The 21,852-nt window shown below is 40.4% G+C and overlaps 1 protein-coding gene across 1 annotated transcript in view; it reads right to left on the bottom strand.

Annotated features, from left to right (window-relative positions):
- Positions 1 to 3,856: 3,856 nt before the first annotated feature.
- Positions 3,857 to 21,852, bottom strand: part of C5H1orf105 (chromosome 5 C1orf105 homolog) — a 32,766-nt gene continuing 14,770 nt past the window's right edge. The window contains exons 7-9 of the mRNA XM_062190200.1: positions 10,729 to 10,796; positions 6,092 to 6,159; positions 3,857 to 4,162 (exon numbers count right to left, since the gene is read on the bottom strand). Coding sequence (XP_062046184.1) covers positions 3,978 to 4,162; positions 6,092 to 6,159; positions 10,729 to 10,796 — 321 coding nt within the window. The 3' untranslated portion in view covers positions 3,857 to 3,977. The remainder of the gene's footprint in view (positions 4,163 to 6,091; positions 6,160 to 10,728; positions 10,797 to 21,852) is intronic.

Below are 21,852 nucleotides of genomic sequence, written 5' to 3'. Positions count from 1 at the left end.
GTATGAAACAGGGATGATGGGCCGGTGCCGTGGCTCACTTGGCTAATCGTCTGCCTGCGGCACCAGAATCCCATATGGGTGCTGGGTTCTAGTCCCTGCTGCTCCTCTTCCAGTCCAGCTCTCTGCTGTGGCCCGGGAAGGCAGTGAAGGATGGCACAAGTGTTTGGGCCCTGCACCCGCATGGGAGACCAGAAGGAAGCACCTGGATCCTGGCTTCGGATCGGCGCAGTGAGCCAGCCACAGTGGCCATTTGGGGTGTGAACCAACAGAAGGAAGACCTTTCTGTCTCTCCCTCTCACTGTCTGTAACTCTACCTCTCAAATAAACAAATAAAAAATTTTTAATATATATATATATATATATAAAGAAAAAAAAAAAGAAACAGGGATGATATTCAATAAAGTGCCAAAGTAAGAAGGTTTTGAGTGGGACATGGTTGAAGCAATTGATTGTCCCAATTTTCCCTAGAGAGTATTTAAATTTTTCTCTATTTCAAAATTTTTTTCTAATTTAGTCTTGAAGCTTAAGAATTTCAATTACAGATTTATTAACAGAAACAATGTCCATGCGCTTTCTCTTCTTGGAAATCTTTGCGCTCTGTTGGGTTATACTCTCCTTATCTCTAAGACCTCCCTCAACCTGAGTAAGGCTACATTCAAACAAGATGTTCTCAATAGACTCTTTCTTAAGATGAAGCAAGGCAGTTCTTGTTACACTTAGGTTCTAGGAGTTAAGTGGTTGTTAGACATATTCAGGATGATGGGCAATATTAATGTGTAACACCACTTGGTCCGGGAGCCAGCAGATCCCTAAGAGGCCACCTGTGAGCTCTGAAAGTCAAGCATGAGGGAAAATATGAGTGATCCTGAGCAAAGCACATGAAAATAGAAGTCTGTAGGATCTTCAAGGGTTAAACTGGCAACTGTCTGTAACAATGACCTTGTCTTAAATACTTAATTTTTGTTTGCTTGTTGGCTTTTTAAGCTATGGTATGGATTTTCCTGAACAGAGAATTTCTCTGCAGTTCTGACAGTAAAGGAATTGTGCAGATTGATTGGATTTTAAGTTCCTTGTTGGATTGAAAGAAAATGAGAGTAGCAATATGTCTGACTCACGTCTGTGGACATTCAATAAAAAAAAAGCCAGCAAAATCAAACTTTTGCCTTGAAACAAACAAACAAACAAAAAAACTACTCAAGATTGCTCATTTTTCAAAATTGATTTGAACTGTAAATGTTTCTGATAGGAAAAACATTATGATTAGATTTTCATAGTGAAGAAACTGCTTCAGCCCATTTATGGGTGATTCTTGCATGATATTTAGGAACACACAGCAGGTAAAATAACTGAAAAGTCCAAATTATTACTCTAAGCATCCATCCCAGTAAAGACTGGGCCAGGATGAATGATACAGTCAACGTTTGCTCTCACACTACAAAGAGGTGTCCAGGTGGTGAGAATGAGAGGTTCATTTTAAACATTACTACAGGTGAAGAAAAATCAGGCAGGATATATATAGTCCTCTTTGCAAATTTAAACTGAAATGGTGGCTTTGGATTACTCACATAAAGAAGTATGGTAGGGGCTGGCGCCATGGCTCAACAGGCTAATCCTCCGCCTTGCGGCGCCGGCACACCGGGTTCTAGTCCGGGTAGGGGCACTGATTCTGTCCCAGTTGCCCCTCTTCCAGGCCAGCTCTCTGCTGTGGCCTGGGAAGGCAGGGAAGGATGGCCCAAGTGCTTGGGCCCTGCACCCACATGGGAGACCAGGAGAAGCACCTGGCTCCTGGCTTTGGATCAGCGCGGTGCGCCGGCCGCAGCGGCCATTGGAGGGTGAACCAACGGCAAAAAGGAAGACCTTTCTCTCTGTCTCTCTCTCTCTCTGTCCACCTGTCAAAAAATTAAAAAAAAAAACAGAAGTATGGTAGGGATGCATTTCTCAAGTTAGGTAATTCCATCCTCAGTGCTACACTCTTCTGGATCTGGCTGTATGAATAAAACCAAGAGAAAGTGGAACAGCTATTCAACAAAGCTGCTGTTGGAGTCTCATTAGTGTGCTAAGGCCGTGGTAGGTCCAGGTGATTACCAGAGGCTGTGGGGTGGGGAGAATGGAGGGAGTTTGGATAAAATAAATAGGAGCAGCTCTGTTTGGTTTGTTAGCTGTGACAAATATATCATACTGATGTATGATGTTAATTGCAAGGGGAGCTGGGTGTGGGGTATATGTGAACTCTTTGTACTCCACAATTTTTGTTTTGCAAACTTAAAGCTGTTTTGAAATAAAGTGTTTATTAAAAAGTTTTAAAAAGAGCTATAGCCCACATTTTGAAAAGTTTTTTTTTTTTTTTGGTTTCTTAATAATATAAAATTCTTCCGAAAACTAAATGTTTAAGAGACATTGATACAGCTCATCCTTTTCTACCATACTAGCAAACACCAGGGAGTTATTCTTATTTATTTGAAAGAGTTACAGAGAGAAAGAAAGGGAGAGGGAGAGGGAGAGGGAGAAGGAGAGGGAGAGGGAGAGGGAGAGGGAGAGGGAGAGGGAGAGGGAGAGGGAGAGAGAGTCTTCCATCCACTGGTTCACTTCCCAGATGGCTACAATGGTCAGGACTGAGCCAGGCTGAAGCCAGGAGCTTCTTCCAGTCTCTCAGGTGGGTGGCAAGGGCGTGAGCACTTGGGACATTTTCTGCTGCTTTTCCCAGGCCATTAGCAGGGAGTTGAATTGGAAGTGGTGCAGCTGGGATTCAAACTGGCGCCCATAAGGGATGCCAGTGTTGCAGGTGGTGACTACCTGCTGTGCCACAATATTATTCTTTTTTATAAGCTTTTGGAAACACCCTAGTACTTGAAATAAAGCCACCTTAATGAGATTGAGGAAATATTTCATCTTACTAGCCACATAATATTCATTTTATTTCAAAATCTCCATATAATTATACATGAGGCAGGTCCTCCTACCCTGTCCCAACGCATAGGTATAGGTACCTCAAGTGAAAGAAACACTATTATCTGCAAAATGTCTCCCCTTTGACAATGACCTGAAATGGAATCATAATTCATAAATTATATTTTTGGAGCTCTTGAACTCTAACTGATGTGAAACCAAGAATAATAGTATACAGGAATACTAGACAACCAAGTAAATTTTTCTGGTTTTGATTGCTTGTTTTTAATTTTGTTTTGTTTGTTTGCTTTTGTGCAGGAATTGAGACCAATTTAGGTGCTGTTTCTGATGCAGTCAGCACAGGAGTTAATTCCAACAATTCCAACATATCAGCCCAGCATCTTTTTGTCAGGATCACAGGATTCCACAGGCCATGGAGCACTTGTGCTCATACACATAGTATTTGGTAGCCTAGAGCTTTCTTTCGTCTCCCTCACACATGGGCCAGGACAGATTCTGAAGCATAAATCCTCATAAATGAAACCACACTTCAAAATACAAGCACTTGGAATGAATTTGAGCTAAGATCACCTGCACATCTGATATTTGCAGGGCACAAGGAAGTGGGGTGAGGAGGACAAACCAAGACATAGTTCCTGTACTCAGGGGTTGCAAGCAGTTACTGCATCAGTGGCCTCTGTCATCCATCCGAGTGAAATGACAGACAAAGATAGAATGGTGACCTCCCTTTCTTTCCTTCATTCTTAATAGGCTGAATTCATGGGGGACTGCTTAGAGCCATTTTTGGCCCCTGCCCTGAGCAAAGATTTGAAAGAACTTTCACAGAAAGTGCTTGCCTTAGAAACAGAAGCATGTTGTTGATTATAATGTGGATAAAAAATAACTTCAACAAAATAAAATGAGAGAGATGCTCGCGTTTCATTTCAGTTGTGTCAATTAACTCATTTTGTTCTCAGGAGAAATGAATGAAAAATAGTGGCAAGAATTAGAACACCAGCGCACCTTAGAAAGCAAAATGGAGCCATCTTTTTGGAGATGGAGGAAATCAGGAGAAGGCACCCGTGTCAGTGTCAGAGACTGGCGTGGTGAGGTCGTTCGCTCTCTAAGCATCTTGTCCTCACTGTCTTGCCTGTTGGCTCCTTTCTGAGTAAAGAAGTTTGTTCCATCTCCTGCAAAGTTTTATAGGCATCTGAGAGAAGTCCATGGAAGACAGCTGTCCTGGGGCCCAGAATGGGCAGTTTGTAGTGATTGCTCTCTGGAAGGCACAAGAAGAAAGGACAAGCTACTTAGATTTTAATCTTAAAGGAATTCAGTACAATCACAGGCCACAAAAACTTCTTCAAACTTAGAAAGCAGGTTCAAAATTCACATAAGCGTTCCTTTTTCACTGAACCATCTTATATCCCACGACAGTTAAGCTTCTATAAATCTTGCTGAAGAGGCCAAAAATGAAACTAAAGTATTAGGAGTCACTGCTGATTACATTGCAAATGAAGATATAAAATATCTGGAGTTGTAATATGTACTAAATGAAAAGGAAGACCCAATACTCAAGAGACTCTTCAGGGACACGTGTACAGTCCTTTTCTCTGAAAAAAAAAAATAAAAAGATGTATACTAACTTACAGAAAGGCTACAGTGGGGATAGAAAGTACCTGCATTTCAAAAGGAATCTGTTCTGTGAAATAACTTATTTTAAGGCTTTTTAAAACCTGTACCACCCTGAATTCTTCTTCAGATATGATTTGATTTACAAAATCATTGGGTTAGTATTCAAGCTTTCCAGATGACACAGGGTTTGAAGGATAGTCAATCACTACACAAAATAGCACCTTCCCACTGGGCATCACTGGCTGCCTGTGGGAACCAAAGCCCAAAGTTCCCCGAAACAAGCTCCTTAGTCCAGCTGCATGAGAGTGAGAGACTAACGGACTGCCAATCTAGGATCCAGTTTGGCCTCATCTGTGTAGTGAAGACACTACAGACACAAATGGACTGAGGACCAGAAGAACTTTTTAATCCTAACTTTCTGTTCTTTGTATCACTTCCCACCACTGTGTCAGGAGGGAGGCTCAAGTTAGTGATTAGCATCTGCACCAACATTTACCCAGATCAAGAGCCTGCGGGAGTCATGAAATTCTGGGCTCAAAGCAAAATAAGTGAATCCAGAAAATAATCTCTTTCACTTGTAGGGACAGGTTCTTTCCATTTTCTTAGTTTTCATTAAGAGTTATTGGTAACTTAGAAGGTTTGGTTGAATACTAGAAATCTCTGCTGTGACCAATGGAAGAAGTTAGATAATCATTGGCAGTAATGTTTGCTGGAATGAAGCAGCCACTTGGTATCCATAACGTGTCTGCAGGGAACCCAGCACAGGTGGGTGGCCGCCCCAAGAGCTGCGGCTTGGACATGTCTAGGTTGTATATGCCCAGGACTGTTGGGGTTGGTGTTGCAGCACAGAGGGCCAGTATAGGGTCAGCAGTTTCTCTGGGCTCGTCAGAGGTCGTGGGATGCTTATGCTGAGTGTTCAGCTCTCAGAGGAACAAAACTCTGGTTTTACAGGTGGGAATATGAAGCTTATTCAGCAACAGTAGGATCCAGACCAGATCCCACTGCTGCGGGGTTAGTGTGTGTCACATGACCTCGGAGAATTAGGTCAATGCCGAAGTCTGAGTTCAAGTTGCTCTGTCCTTGCCTCTGTCAATAGCAAGTGAACATAAGAATATCACTGAGGAGTTGGGAGAAGGCTGGTATTTTAGGGAATCTGTGGGGTAAAAGGTGTAGGGCCTCAGTGAGGCTGCTTAAGGGGATTTCCCTTCTCACTTTGGTTGGTACCATCGGGACTGCCTGTAGAGTGACTTCTATCTGGTTTGTGTCCTATCCCTAAGGAAATTCTTCAACAGGTGGATTATTGGCCAGAACCACATGGCATGGAGAGGACCTGGGAAGGAACACGACATGGGTAAGGGTGAGTGAGGCCTGAGGAAAGGACAGGTAAGAGCTGGAATGAAAGGAGGACTGTGGACCAGTTCAAATCCATCAAATGGCAATAGTTGAAAGAGAAAGGGATAGAGAATGGAAATTTGCTCAGAAGTTTAGAAATTATCTGTGGGATTAAACTTTTCATTCTATTACCCTCAGCATCACATGTTTCAAGTAGCAGATACTCTAAAAGAAAGCAAACCTGTTGGAATGTCATCACGGGAAGGTTTGGGAAAAGTCTGGGTTTGGGGTTGAGGAAGACTCATCGTTCTGATTGAAAAAAGCAAGAAAACACATATGTTAATTGGCTAAGGCTTGGTGGAAGGAATGCATCTTTATACATTTTACAACACAGATGATGGTGTCTCAAATCCAACACTGTTAACCTGGTGAGTAGGCCACTTTGTGGCAATGAAGACGACTGGGCCAAAGACCAATAATTCTCAAGCCCTTTTGACTTAGTGGCAGTCACTGTGAGAACATGTATGATCTAAAAATAGGAAGGATTAAGGAAAGAACCCCCCAATTTCTAAAAAAAAAGTAAAAAATCTTCCATATCAATAATCTACCCTTAAAGAGGAAAACTGAGAATATTTTGGTTAGACTTCCAACTTTAGAGAAAATGTCCTGACCACATTCTATTTCTCCTGACATCCAGGCTATGGAGATGACCCTCATCCAAAACGTGCATGAGCCCAAGAATTTCTATATTTGTTTAAATTGTGTAATTTCTAAAAACTGGCAAATTGGTAACTTTGATGAGATATCTAAGGATCTACACTTATTTAATGGTGTCTACTTCCAGGATTATTTTTGCATTGCTACCAAAAATGCACCATTCCAACCAGTGTATTTTATTCAGTTGCCTCTGGAAGACTCAGTGAAACTGAAAAAAAAAAAAGGACAGAAAGTAAAACCTCTTCTATTATCCATCTTGGGCAAACAGGCAAATGGTATTTTCAGGATGGAATAATTTAAGTTCTGCCTATTCTACAATTCAACAAATGTAGAATATTTCTCCATCATTTTTCTCTCTTTTTGCTCCCTAAATCTCTTCCTTTTTCTCTTCATTCCTTCCACTCAACATTATCATAATTTCTTCAAAGGCTATAATTGAAGTCACTTTTTTTTTTGACAGGCAGAGTGGATAGTGAGAGAGACAGAGAGAAAGGTCTTCCTTTGCTGTTGGTTCACCCTCCAATGGCCGCTGCGGCCAGCACACCGCGCTGATCCAAAGCCAGGAGCCAGGTGCTTCTCCTGGTCTCCCATGTGGGTGCAGGGCCCAGGGACTTGGGCCATCCTCCACTGCCTTCCAGGGCGATAGCAGAGAGCTGGCCTGGAAGAGGGGCAACCGGGATAGAATCTGGCGCCCCAAAGTCACTTTAAATACCTATTATTTCAGTGAGGACAGTTCCATCTGCCTATATATGCAGTGAGATCTTAAAACTACCAGAACAGATCTTACAAGTTATAAACAGAACCAATTCCTTACTTTACAGTCATCAAAGATAACTCTCAAACAGAAGTGGTACATTTTACTTCAATGTAATGAAAAAGAACCAAAAACAAATCTGATGATACTTCTGGTTGGTGTTGACATGATTATAACATGTGTTTGACCCTTAGTCTTCAATGGATAAGAGCTATTTGTTTAAGATAAAACCAACTAATGATTCTGGGATTGGAACTTTATTTAAGGTACTTAACTTGCAAGATAAATTGAATGAGGCAACAAATTTCAAAGGCCTTATTCACCAAGCTGCTTCACTTTCAATCCAGCTCCCTGCTAATGTGCCTGTGAAGCAATAGAAGATGGCCCAAATACTTGGGCCCTTGCCATCCATGAATGAGACCAAGATGGAGTTCTGGGCTGCTGGCTTTAGCTTGGCCCAGCCCTAGCTGTTGTAGCCATTTATGGGAGTGAACCAGTGGGTGGAAGATTCTCTCTCTCTCTCTTCTCCCCTTTCAAATATAAATAAATTTTTTTTTCAAAAGACTCTCATAGGAGAGTAAACTTTTGTTCAGAAATCCCTAATTTGAGATAGTTGTCTTCCATTTAAATAAAGAATATTTATTACAATTCATTCTTTATCATGATTTGATAGAAGAGCTCTTTGAAAGTATAGAGACAGGATAGGCAAATGTTATCAGTTCTGGGGCTGGATTGTCCAAATACCCATTTCCTCCATGACCTTGTCCACCTGGGGCAAGTACCTGGTACACGGCTTCAATGCATCTGAGTTTGTATATTGGTCTGGAACAAATGGCCTTAATGTCATAAAAGGAATCAGAACTTCTACCACTGTGACACAAGGTTCCAAAAGGACTCATTTATTTTCCCACATTATTGCTGTCTGTAATATGGGGGGAAATTAAATTTAATAACATATAATATTTTTGGTTGGTCATATGTCAGGATAACAAGTTGACTTACACTGATGGCTTATTCAGGGTGAGACAATGTTTTGAGGATTTTTTAAAAAAATTATTTATTTGAAAGTCAGAGTTGTAGAGAGAAGGAAAGAGAGAGAGAGAGAAAGAGAGGGAAGGAGACACAAAGAGATCGTCCATCCACTGGTTCACTCCCTAAATAGCTGCAATGACCAAAGTCAGGAACCAGGAGCTTCTTCTGGGTCTCCCACATGGGTGGCAGGGGCCCAGGGACTTGCGCCTTCCGCTGACACTTTCCCAAGACATTAGCAGGGAGCTAGTTTGGAAGTGGAACAGCCAGGTTTCGAACAACAGGTGGTGGCTTAACCTGCTGCATCACAGTGCCAGTCCCTGTTTTGAGTCTTTATTTATTTATTTATTTATTTTATTTAATTTTATTTTTTTGACAGGCAGAGTGGACAGTGAGAGAGAGAGACAGAGAGAAAGGTCTTCCTTTTTGCCGTTGGTTCACCCTCCAATGGCCGCCGTGGCCAGCACGCTGCGGCTGGCGCACCGTGCTGATCTGATGGCAGGAGCCAGGTGCTTCTCCTGGTCTCCCATGGGGTGCAGGGCCCAAGCACTTGGACCATCCTCCACTGCACTCCCAGGCCACAGCAGAGAGCTGGCCTGGAAGAGGGGCAACTGGGACAGAATCAGTGCCCCTACCCGGACTAGAACCCGGTGTGCCGGCGCCGCAAGGCGGAGGATTAGCCTGTTGAGCCACGGCGCTGGCCCCTGTTTTGAGTTTTTAAAAAATGTAAAAACATAAGAGGAGTGGGAGTATGAGTGGGAGGTGGGCACGGTGGGAAAAATCACTATGTTCCTAAAGTTGTAGTTATGAAGTGAATGAAATTTATTAACTACAAAGCTGTATAATTCTGCATACATTCCTAAAGATGTACTTCTAAGGGTACAGCTTATAAACCTGTCATGGGACCCCCAAATCCCCTTGAGCTGTGTGTTAAAAATACTTAAGGTGTTAAAGTGATCATAGGATTAAGTGTCTGGTAGTAATAATAGATAGAATTGAAAAAAAGTGAATGTTCCAACATGGGAAGCAGTCCACACAGCAGACTCAGAGAATGACAATTGCTTTAAATAGCACTCTGACCTCCGAATCAGCCTTTAAGGCATTCTTGTCAGGCTGAAAAGCCCAGAAGAGCATTTCAGGAATGGAAAGCCAAGACACTGCGGCAAAAAATGTCCTACATGAAGGACCTCGGTGGGTGAGACCCCAGTGGAAAGAAGTGATCATCAATGAAGCAGGTACTTTTCTCTGAAGAGAGGAGAGAACTTCCACTCTGCTTATGGCCTCGTCTAAATATTTATGGAGTTTGTGGATTCAGTAGGCTTCCATAGCCTAGGCAGCTCATGTCAAGAGCCTCGGGTGATCACTGAGGTCATACATAAGAGTGTTAATTGTTAAATTAACAACAGGAGTCACTGTGCACTTGCTACCCATGCAGGACCTCTGTCCTCAAAGAGTTGTATTATAATTATGTCTCAGTGCTGGCAAAAGATGTATCATTCTTGGGTGCTTCTTTAAAGTTAATTAAGCTTCTTAAAAAAAAGTGAAATTAACTTCAGGATGCAATGACTTTGAACAGTCCTTGTCTTGATTGTTGAAGAACAGTTTTCATTGTTGTTTGGGTGTTTTTTCATGAAAATTGTTGAACCCTTTACTTAGAGTTGGCCTTCTGTGTATAAAGTTAATCAAAAATGGATCCTTAGTGGAGAATGGGACTGGGAATGGGAGAGGGAGGAAGAGGAGGGATTAGAGAATGGGTGGGAGGGTGGGTATGGTGGAAAGAATCACAATATTCCTAAGTTGTAGTTATGAAATGCATGCAGTTTGTATTCCTTAAATAAAAGGTTTCTCTGGTGGGAAAAAAATCCTCTGTATGATGGTTTAATACAGAAAAAGAAAACTTTGACAAACAAAATCAGAATTCTGACTGGTTGTTTTTTTATTTATGCTTGTATTGATAAGAAATTAGCAAGTGACAACAAAATAAATAGTTAGAGGAATTTCAGTTGCTAAAAATTAGCAGAAGATATCCTGGATTTAGGACACATTATGTGTGATCGTCTGTATCTTGTGAACCAGGTATGTCATCGACATGGATAATTTGTATTTAGTTCTGCTCGAGTTATCAAGGAAATCTATCCTATTCCTTATTCAGTTCTTATGAACAGAATAGCTTCCATAATAATTTCAAAAGTTGTTCAAGAAAAAATGGTGAAAGTGTGTTTTTTTGGTCTTAACCAGAAAGTGAAACCAGTCAATAAGCCCATTTCCCAAGCATTCTCTAAAAACCCACTTACTGTGTTTCCCATATCCTATCCTGTGTCCCCAAACAAATATAGCAAGAATTAAAGTCACTGCCTGGTTTAAGTCTTCTGGCTTACCTATGACTCACAAAATTCTTAAAGGATAGTTTGAGGCCATCTGGGATTCTCAGAGGTCTTGATTGTATCTGAGGAAGAAAGTCTCAGTTAGAACATTGCCCATAACTGCCTTCTGATTTAAATTAATAATGCACTGTAACTTTAGTGAACTTGAGTTGTATTTGATGTCAAAGTCATTCATGTGGGGCCAGCATTTTGGCACAGCAGGTTAAGCTGCCAACTGCAACAACGGCATCCCATGTTGGTGCCAGTTCAAATCCTGGTTGCTGCACTTCAGATCCAGCTCCCTGCTAATGTGCCTAGGGAAAGCATCAGAGGATGGCCCAAGTGCTTGGGCCCCTGCTACCCACATGAGAGACCCAAATGGAGTTACAGACTCCTGGCTTCAGTCTGACCCAGCCCTGGCTGTTGGGGCCATTTGAGAAGTGAACCAGTGGATGGAGTCAGTGTCTGTCTCTGCCTCTGCCTCTCTCTCTGTCTCTCTCTCTCTCCTCTCCCTCCCTCTCTCTCTCTGTCTCTTCCTCTCTCTGTGATTGTCTTTCAAATAAATAAATATTTTTTAAAAATTATTCATGCATCTTTGTGATATGAATGAACCATAGGACACCACCCTTCTCTGAAGTTAGAGTGTCTTTGTTCTTCCCTGGTTATCAGATTTTTAAGTTAGATACCTTAAGATTAGTAAGACTTCAAAACCTGTTTATTTATTTAGACCACCCCACATGTTAATTATTACTTCATAACAGAGCCTACTGCCTCCCGGACTGCTGCTTGGTCATTGTCTATCTTATGTTCTATCAAATTACTGAAGGAATGAGTGTGCTTTGAACCACACTTGCAAATTTTAAGTGCCCCCTTTTGGCCCCTTAGGCCAAAAATCAGTGTACAACATATATAATTTCTGGCTCAGAAACATCTCTTTCTTGATCTTTTTCAAACTATTTACTTGCTCGAGATGTTGGTTTTCTTTTGGAAAACTCATTTTCGCTAAGAAGTATTTTTGTCATTAATTCTCAGAAATATTGTAGCTTTGGCAATGGCATGATAATCACAAAGATGTGGGTACAGGTGTTCAGCTGCTCTACTCACTGCGTGACTTGTATCAGCTGACTTGATTTAAATTTATGGCACAATAAAACTGCAGTTTACCAACGTGTCAAGTACTTTCAGAAATGCTTGAAAAATAGCAAACAAACAAACAAACAAACAAAACATTAAGTGTTAATGCTACACAAATGCTGAGCACCTACTCCATTTGTTCAGATTGTTTTCATTACCTGAAAGAAAGATGGGGGAGGAGGAGGAGGAAGGGGGTGATCTGGCAACAAGGAGCATCTGGAGATAGTGGGGGGCAGCAAAGGTTTTAGTGAAAACCTGAGAGGAGGTTTCCAGACACATAAAAGGGGGTTGAGAATGTACCAGAAGCAGACTTTGCCTTTCTAATATCATCTTGGTTCCTCTCTGCAGGAAGCTATCTCCTTCTGAACATCATGATCCCCATTCTAAAGGCCCTAAATGCAGCTAAATGCACAAAGTGGACTGTGGAGGCTGCAGCAGAGCAAAGCTGCCAGTCAATGCCTGTGTTTCTGAGAAAAAGTGCATCATGGCAAACTTCCATTCTTTCTTGAAAACCCTGCATATTCTTCTTCTTCCAGGAAGACCTACCTGATTTTTACTTTCCTTGCCTCATTTACCCCCTACCATACCGATTTCTATTTATATTTATTGTCATTATTTGTCAATCAATTTGTTCTGCAAGGCAGGGATTATGTGTGGTTTTTTAATTTTCTTTGCATTTAACCTATTACCTGAGTACTTGGTCCACAGCAGCAATCAATAGGTATTTGTTGACATGAACTGAGTATATTAATGGAGTTTTGGAGTCAATTTTCATATGTTAGAGAGTGCCTACCTACAATCTGCCCAATTTATAGTCCTTTAAAAAATTTATTTGAGAGAAAATCACCTCGGGGGGCGGAGCCAAGATGGCGGATAGTGAGGATGTGCACGGATAGTCTGGGAAAATAAAATTTCATGAAAGTGGAATTACTGTAGCTTCAGGAAAAGACTCAAGAAAAAAACTGCAGAGGAAACGCTTCCAGATCTAGTGGATGTGACACAGAGGACCTACAGGGAGCCCACCGCGTAGAAGCCCAGCCGCAGGAGCCGAGCCGCAGAATCTCGCCAGCGCGGGAACGAACGGGAAGTAAGACAAAAACGTCAGAAACCCGAGACATTGGTGGGGAAAGGCAGAGGCCTCTCTCCCCACTCACCTAACAAAACAAAGAGCAGGTGCCATTTTACATATGTAAAGTGCCAACCAGTACACAAACTCAGTAACTTTGGGACTATGGCGAAACTTGAGAACACATTGAGGGCTGCATAAACTCTTTGTGTGGTCCCAGGGGTAGATCAAACGAATACTCACAGAGGCCAGATTTCAACTACCCTGAATTCCACTCAGCTGTGCAGAATTACCTCCCAACTGAGTCAAAAAAAAAAAGAGAGAGAGAGAGAGAGAAAGAGAGATCCAGCAGGGAGCAAGGGAGAGAACAATCTGGGTGAGTCAATTTTTGCACAGCCTTAAACCTGAAGAATCAAGCAGAGCTCTCTGGCCACACGCATCACAGCCTCTAAGGATCCATCAAAGCAGACAGCCCACTTAGAGGCATAGTATAACAAGAAAAAAAAAACCACAGCAAAAAAAAAAAAAAAAACCACCATAAATTATCTCCAAAATGCCAAACAACAAACGTAGAAACCAAGGTAACAAGAGCAAGGAAGACACTATGATGCCCCCAAATGAACAAGACACCCCAATGCAAGATTATGAAGATGAAGAGATAGAGGAAATGCAAGAAGTGGATCTCAAAAAATTGATAAGAACATTAAGAAGTTCTCAAAAACAAATTCTTGAACTACAGAAATCCTTAATGGACAAGATAGAAAATCTCTCATGAAAATGAAGTATTAAGGAGGAATCAAAATGAAATGAAACAACTAGTAGAACATGAAACTGTGATAGTGACAAGAAACCATAATGAAATGAAGAACTCAATTGATCAAATGACAAACACATTAGAGAGCCTTAAAAACAGAATGGGCGAAGCAGAAGAGAGAATATCGGAATTAGAAGACAGAGAACAGGAAAGGAAACAGTCAAATCAAAGAAAAGAAGAAGAAATCAGAAATCTAAAAAATACTGTCTGTAATCTACAGGATAATATTAAAAAACCCAACATTCGGGTTCTAGGAGTTCCTGAAGGCATGGAGAGGGAGAAAGGATTAGAAGGCCTTTTTAGTGAGATACTAGCAGAAAATTTCCCAGGTTTGGAGAAGGACAGAGATATCCTAGTACAGGAAGCTCATAGAACCCCTAATAATCATGACCAAAAGAGATCCTCACCATGACACGTCATAATCAAACTCATCACAGTGAAACACAAAGAAAAGATCCTAAAATGTGCAAGAGAGAAACGTCAGATTACTCTCAGAGGATCTCCAATTAGACTCACAGCTGACTTCTCATCAGAAACCTACAAGCCAGGAGAGAATGGCAAGATATAGCCCAGGTACTAAGAGAGAAAAACTGCCAGCCCAGAATATTATATCCTGAAAAGCTCTCATTTGTGAATGAAGGTGAAATAAAGACCTTTCACAGCAAACAGAAATTGAAAGAATTTGTTGCCACTCGTCCAGCCCTGCAAAAGATGCTTAAAGATGTGTTACATACAGAAACACAGAAACACGGTCACCAATATGAAAGAAGGTAAAGGAAGAAAACTTCACAGCAAAAGATCACAGGAATCTCAAACCATATATTAGAAAATATCTTTGGCAAATGACAGGGCAAAGTTACTCCTTCTCAATAGTCACATTGAATGTTAATGGCCTGAACTGTCCAGTTAAAAGACACCGATTGGCTGATTGGGTTAAGGAACAAAACCCATCTTTTTGCTGCTTACAAGAAACTCATCTTTCCAACAATGATGCATACAGACTGAAAGTGAAAGGCTGGAAAAATATATACCATGCCAACAGAAATGAAAAAAGAGCGGGCGTAGCCATCTTAATATCAGACAACATAAACTTTACCACAAAAACTGTTAGGAGAGACAAAGAGGGGCACTATTTAATGATTAAGGGATCCATTCAACAGGAAGATATAATGATTATCAATGTATATGCACCTAATTACAGGGCACCAGCTTATTTAAAAACTTGTTAAGGGACTTAAAGGGAGACTTAGACCCCAATACAATAGTTCTGGGGGACTTCAATACTCCACTCTCAGAGATAGACAGATCAACAGGACAGAAGATCAACAAGGAGACAATAGATTTAAATGACACTATAGCCCAAATGGATCTAACAGATATCTACAGAACATTTCATCCTACATCTAAAGACTTTACATTCTTCTCAGCAGTACATGGAACCTTCTCTAGGATTGACCACATACTAGGCCATAAAGCAAGTCTCAGCAAATTCAAAAGAATTAGAATCATACTATGCAGCTTCTCAGACCACAAAGGAATGAAATTGGAAATTAGCAACTCGGGAATCCCTAGAGCACGTGCAAACACAGAGATTGAACAACATGCTCCTGAATGAACAATGGGTCATAGAAGAAATTAAAAGAGAAATCAAAAATTTTCTGGAAGTAAATGAGGATAAAAGCACAACATACCAAAACCTCTGGGATACAACAAAAGCAGTGTTAAGAGGAAAGTTTATATCAATAGGTGCCTACATCAAGAAATTGGAAAGGCACCAAATAGATGAGCTTTCAAGTCATCTCAAGGACCTAGAAAATCTGCAGCAAACCAAACCCAAACCCAGTAGGAGAAGAAAAATAATTAAAATCAAAGAAGAAATCAACAGGATTGAATCCAAAAAAACATTACAAAAAATCAGCCAAACGAGGAGCTGGTTTTTTGAAAAAATAAACAAAATTGACACCCCATTGGCCCAACTAACTAAAAAAAGAAGAGAAAAAACCCAAATCAATAGGATCAGAGATGAAAATGGAAATGTAACAACAGACACCACAGAAATAAAAAGAATCATCAGAAATTACTACAAGGACTTGTATGCCAACCAACAGGGAAATCTATCAGAAATGGACAGATTCTCGGATACATACAACCTACCTAAATTGAGCCAAGAAGACACAGAAAACCTAAACAGACCAATAACTGACACAGAAATTGAAACAGTAATAAAGGCCCTCCCAACAAAGAAAAGCCCAGGACCAGATGGATTCACTGCTGAGTTCTACCAGACATTTAGAGAAGAACTAACTCCAATTCTTCTCAAACTATTCAGAACAATCGAAAAAGAGGGAATCCTCCAAAACTCTTTCTATGAAGCCAGCATCACCTTAATTCCTAAGCCGGAAAAAGATGCAGCATTGAAAGAGAATTAGAGACCAATATCCCTGATGAACATAGACGCAAAAATACCCAATAAAATTCTGGCCAATAGAATGCAACAACACATCAGAAAGATCATCCACCCAGACCAAGAGGGATTTATCCCTGGCATGCAGGGATGGTTCAACGTTCGCAAAACAATCAACGTAATACACTACATTAACAGACTGCAGAAGAAAAACCATATGATTCTCTCAATAGACACAAAGAAAGCATTTGATAAAATACAACACCCTTTCATGATGAAAACTCTAAGCAAACTGGGTATGGAAGGAACATTCCTCAATACAATCAAAGCAATATATGAAAAACCCATGGCCAACATCCTATTGAATGGGGAAAAGTTGGAAGCATTTCCGCTGAGATCTGGTACCAGACAGGGATGCCCACTCTCACCACTGCTATTCAATATAGTTCTGGAAGTTTTAGGCAGAGCTATTAGGCAAGAAAAAGAAATTAAAGGGATACAAATTGGGAAGGAAGAACTCAAACTATCCCTCTTTGCAGATGATATGATTCTTTATTTAGGGGACCCAAAGAACTCTACTAAGAGACTACTGGAACTCATCAAAGAGTTTGGAAAAGTAGCAGGATATAAAATCAATGCACAAAAATCAACAGCCTTTGTATACACAGGCAATGCCACGGATGAGGAAGAACTTCTAAATTCAATCCCATTCACAATAGCTACAAAAACAATCAAATACCTTGCAATCAACTTAACCAAGGACATTAAAGATCTCTACGATGAAAACTACAAAACCTTAGAGAAAGAAATAGAAGAGGATACCAAAAAAAAAAAAAATTGGAGAAATCTTCCATGCTCATGGATTGGAAGAATCAATATCATCAAAATGTCTATTCTCCCAAAAGCAATTTATACATTCAATGCAATACCAATCAAGATACCAAAGACCTTCTTCTCAGATCTGGAAAAAATGATGCTGAAATTCATATGGATTCACAGAAGACCTCGAATAGCCAAAGCAATCTTGTACAACAAAAACAAAGCCGGAGGCATCACAATACCAGATTAAAGGACATACTACAGGGCAGTTGTTATCAAAACAGCATGGTACTGGTACAGAAACAGATGGATAGACCAATGGAACAGAATAGAAACACCAGAAATCAATCCAAACATCTACAGCCAACTTATATTTGATCAAAGATCCAAAACTAATCCCTGGAGTAAGGACAGTCTATTCAATAAATGGTGCTGGGAAAATTGGATTTCCATGTGCAGAAGCTTGAAGCAAGACCCCTACCTTTCACCTTACACAAAAATTCACTCAACATGGATTAAAGACTTAAATCTATGACCCGAAACCATCCAATTATTAGAGAGCATTGGAGAAACCCTGCAAGATATAGGTACAGGCAAAGACTTCTTGGAAAAGGCCCCAGGAGCACAGGCAGTCGAAACCAAAATTAACATTTGGGATTGCATCAAATTGAGAAGTTTCTGTACTTCAAAAGAAACAGTCAGGAAAGTGAAGAGGCAACTGACAGAATAGGAAAAAATCTTTACTAATTATATACTGAAGTGATCTTCTGTATATAAAGAGAATTGGAAATGAAAAAAAAAAAACAACCTGGTGTTAAAATGGAAATGGCATAGAAAATTAATTAATTAAAAAAAATTATGTAGGATCTCTGTCTTTAATGTGCTGTACATTGCTATTTAATGCTATAATTAGTAATCCAATGGTAGTTTTTTCACTTTATGTTGCTATATGGGCAAAATGTTGAAATCTTTACCTAATATATACTAAACTGATCTTCTGTATACAAAGAGAATTGAAAATGAATCTTTACATGAATGGAAGGGGAAAGGGAGTGGGAAAGGGGAGGGTTGCGGGCGGGAGGGAAGTTACAGGAGTGGGGAAGCCATTGTAACCCATAAGCTATACTTTGGAAATTTATATTCATTAAATAAAAGTTTAATAAAAAAAAATTGGAAGCCCCCCAAAAAAATATTTGCAAATTATGCAACTGATAAAGGATTAATAACCAGAATCTACAAAGAAATCAAGAAAATCCACAACATCAAAACAAACAACCCACTTAAGAGATGGGCCAAGGACCTCAATAGTCATTTTTGAAAAGAGAAAATCCAAATGGCCAACAGACACATGAAAAAATGTTCAAGATCACTAGCCATCAGAGAAATGCAAATCAAAACCACAATGAGGTTTCACCTCACCCCGGTGAGAATGGCTCACATTCAGAAATCTACCAACAACAGATGCTGGAGAGGATGTGGGGGAAAAAGGGACACTAACCCACTGTTGGTGGGAATGCAAACTGGTTAAGCCACTATGGAAGTCAGTCTGGAGATTCCTCAGAAACCTGAACATAACCCTACCATACAACCCAGCCATCCCACTCCTTGGAATTTACCCAAAGGAAATTAAATTGGCAAACAAAAAAGCCATCTGCACATTAATGTTTATTGCAGCTCAATTCACAATAGCTAAGACCTGGAACCAACCCAAATGCCCATCAACAGTAGACTGGATAAAGAAATTATGGGACATGTACTCTATAGAATACTATACAGCAGTAAGAAACAATGAAACCCAGTCATTTTCAACAAGATGGAGGAATCTGGAAAATATCATGCTGAGTGAATTAAACCAGTCCCAAAGAGACAAATATCATTTGTTTTCCCTGATCGGTGACAACTGAGCACCAAAGGGGAAACCTGTTGAAGTGAAATGGACACTATAAGAAACAATGACCTGATCAGCTCTTGTCCTGACTCTAGATGTACAATGTAATACTTTATCCTTTTTAGTATTTTGTTGTTGTTGTTGTTCTAGTACTAGTGGTTGAACTCTGTAATTAACACTGAATTATTCTTAGGTGTTTAAATTTTAACTGAAAAGTGATCCCGGTTAAATATAAGAATGAGAAAAAGAGAGGGAGGAGATGTACAATTGGGGACATGCTCAATCGGACTTGCCCCAAATGGTGGAGTTAGAAATGTGCCAGGGGATTCCAATACAATCCCATCAAGGTGGCATGTACCAATGCCACTTTCGGTTCACAATTGATGGCTCTGATAGGTCTAAGAGTCAAAGGGATCACACAAACAAGACAAGTGTCTGCTAATACTAACTGATAGAATCAAAAAGGGAGAGAAGGATCCAACATGGGAAGCGGGATACACAGCAGACTCATAGAATGGCAGATATCCTAAACAACACTCTGGCCTCAGAATCAGCCCTTAAGGCATTCGGATCTGGCTGAAGAGCCCATGAGAGTATAGCAGGCATGGAAAGCCAAGATACCATAGAAAAGAAAAAAAAGAAGAAGACCTAAATGAAAGATCTCTGTGAGTGAGATTCCAGTGGAAAGAACGGGGCCATCAAAGAAGGAGGTACCTTTCTCTGAAGGGAGGAGAGAACTTCCACTTTGACTATGACCCTATCGGAATAAGATCAAAGTCAGCGAACTCTAAAGGCTTCCATAGCCCTGGCAACTCATGACTAGAGCCTAGGGAGATTACTGATGCCATGAACAGGAGTGTCAAATTGTTAAGTCAGCAACAGGAGTCACTGTGTACTTACATCCCATGTGGGATCTGTCCTTAATGTGTTGTCTAACGTGCAGTGATGCTATAACTAGTACTGAAACAGTATTTTTACACTTTGTGTTTCTGTGTGGGTACAAACTGATGAGATCTTTACTAATTATATACTGAATCGATCTTCTGTATATAAAGATAATTGGAAATGAAAAAAAAACCCAGTGTTAAATTGGAAATGGCATAGAAAATTAATTTTTTTAAAAAATATTATGTAGGATCTCTGTCTTTAATGTGCTGTACAATGTTATTTAATGCTATAACTAGTACTCCAACAGTATTTTTTTCACTTTGTGTTGTTATATAGGAGCAAACTGTTGAAATCTTTACCTAATATATACTAAACTGATCTTCTGTATATAAAGAGAACTGAAAATGAATCTTGATGTGGTTGGAAGGGGAGAGGGAGCGGGAAAGGGGAGGGTTGCGGGTGAGAGGGAAGTTGTGGGAGGGGGAAGCCATTGTAACCCATAAGCCGTACTTTGGAAATTTATATTCATTAAATAAAAGTTTAATAAAAAGAAAAAAAGAAAAAATTTATTTCAAAGAGTTACAAGAGGGAGAGAGAGAGAGAGAGAAGGAGAGAGCAAGAGAAAGAGACAAAGAGAGAGAGAGAGAGAGATTCCATCTGCTGGTTCACTTCAAATGGCCACAACAACCAGGGGTGGGCCAAGTTGAAGCAGGAGCCAGGAACTCCATCTGGGTTTCCCACATTGGATGGCAAAGACCCAAGGACTTGAGACATCTGCTGCTGCTTTCCCGCTGTGCCACCATGCTGGCTTGTACTGATTCCTTTCTAATCTGGGTGTCTTTTATTTCTTTTTCTTGCCATAATTCCCCTGGCTAGAACACACAGTACAATGTTGGATAGAAATAGTAAAAGAAGATAGCCCTGTCTTGTTCCTGATCTTAGAGAAAAGTATCCAGTCTTTCCCCACTACGTTAGCTGTGGGCTTTCCAGAAGATGCTTTTTACTCAGTTGGGGAAGTTCCCTTCTACCCCTAGGAGTAGTTTTATGTCCTCCCTGGGAGCTCCATTTCCCCTCTGAGAAAGTCAGAATGTCACAGGGACAACAGCAAATCAGTAGTCCCTCCCCTCACAGGTAGCTAGGCAAGGCTATTGCATGCCTATTTTCTTTTCTTTTTTTTTTTTTTTACTATTTATGAGGAAAATTTATTGTTCCATATATACATATACATATGTGTATATGTATATAAAATGTGTTCTATATACATTGTAGAGATATAAATGTTAGGCATCATAATTTCCTTTATTTAACTTCATTTTAGGTACAACAATGATATGCCCAAAAAAAGCTAACCAATGCATATGGATCTTCACTATGTTAATGAGAACCACATACCATGCAAGTAAAACTGAAAAAGTTATTTTAGTGTTTGTTTTCTAAAAGTTAATATTTTTGGAAATATTTTAAAATATTCATTTATTTATTATTCTTACTTGAAAGGCAAAGCTAGAGACAGAGAAGAGGCTGAGGGGGAGAGGCAGAGAGAGAGAGAGAGAGAGAATGAGAGAGGGAGAATGAGAATCTTTCATCTGCTGGTTCACTCCTCAAATGTCTATAACAGCCAAAGCTGGGATAGGCCAAAGTCAGAAGTCAGGAATTCCATCCATGTATCCCACATAGGTGGGAGAGATGCATGCCTATTTTCTAACTTCCTATAGTTTCCCACTGGGTTCCGACAGCAGTAGGGAAAGGCCCCTGGGAACTGTAGTGTTTGAGGACCTTCCTGTTAGATGCTGAAGCAAACAGTAACATCACAGTGTAGGGTTCTACTCCTGTCAGGCCTGGGCAGGGGCAAAGGTTAGAGAAGAGGACAGCCGCGAGAGTACCAACTATGACCTGGGTCGGGGCCTTCTAAATGTGGACACAATGATTCCAGGAATAAGACCTGGTGAAAGCCTAATCTTAATTTCCCAGACTGCAGTCAAAGCAAATGTTGAACACCATGATCCTAATGATGTAGAAGATGAATATAGATTGCAACATCCAGGTACAGCTCTGCCAGAAGCTTTAGTTAGATTTCTGAATCCCTCATAAAAATTGCACAGAACTGCTGCTCTCTTTCATAACCT

This window comes from Lepus europaeus, chromosome 5, assembly GCF_033115175.1.
Source record: "Lepus europaeus isolate LE1 chromosome 5, mLepTim1.pri, whole genome shotgun sequence".
In the NCBI taxonomy this organism is placed as follows: domain Eukaryota; kingdom Metazoa; phylum Chordata; class Mammalia; order Lagomorpha; family Leporidae; genus Lepus; species Lepus europaeus.
The sequence above is the reverse complement of the archived record's forward strand: the minus strand, read 5'-3'. Positions and strand labels throughout refer to the sequence as shown.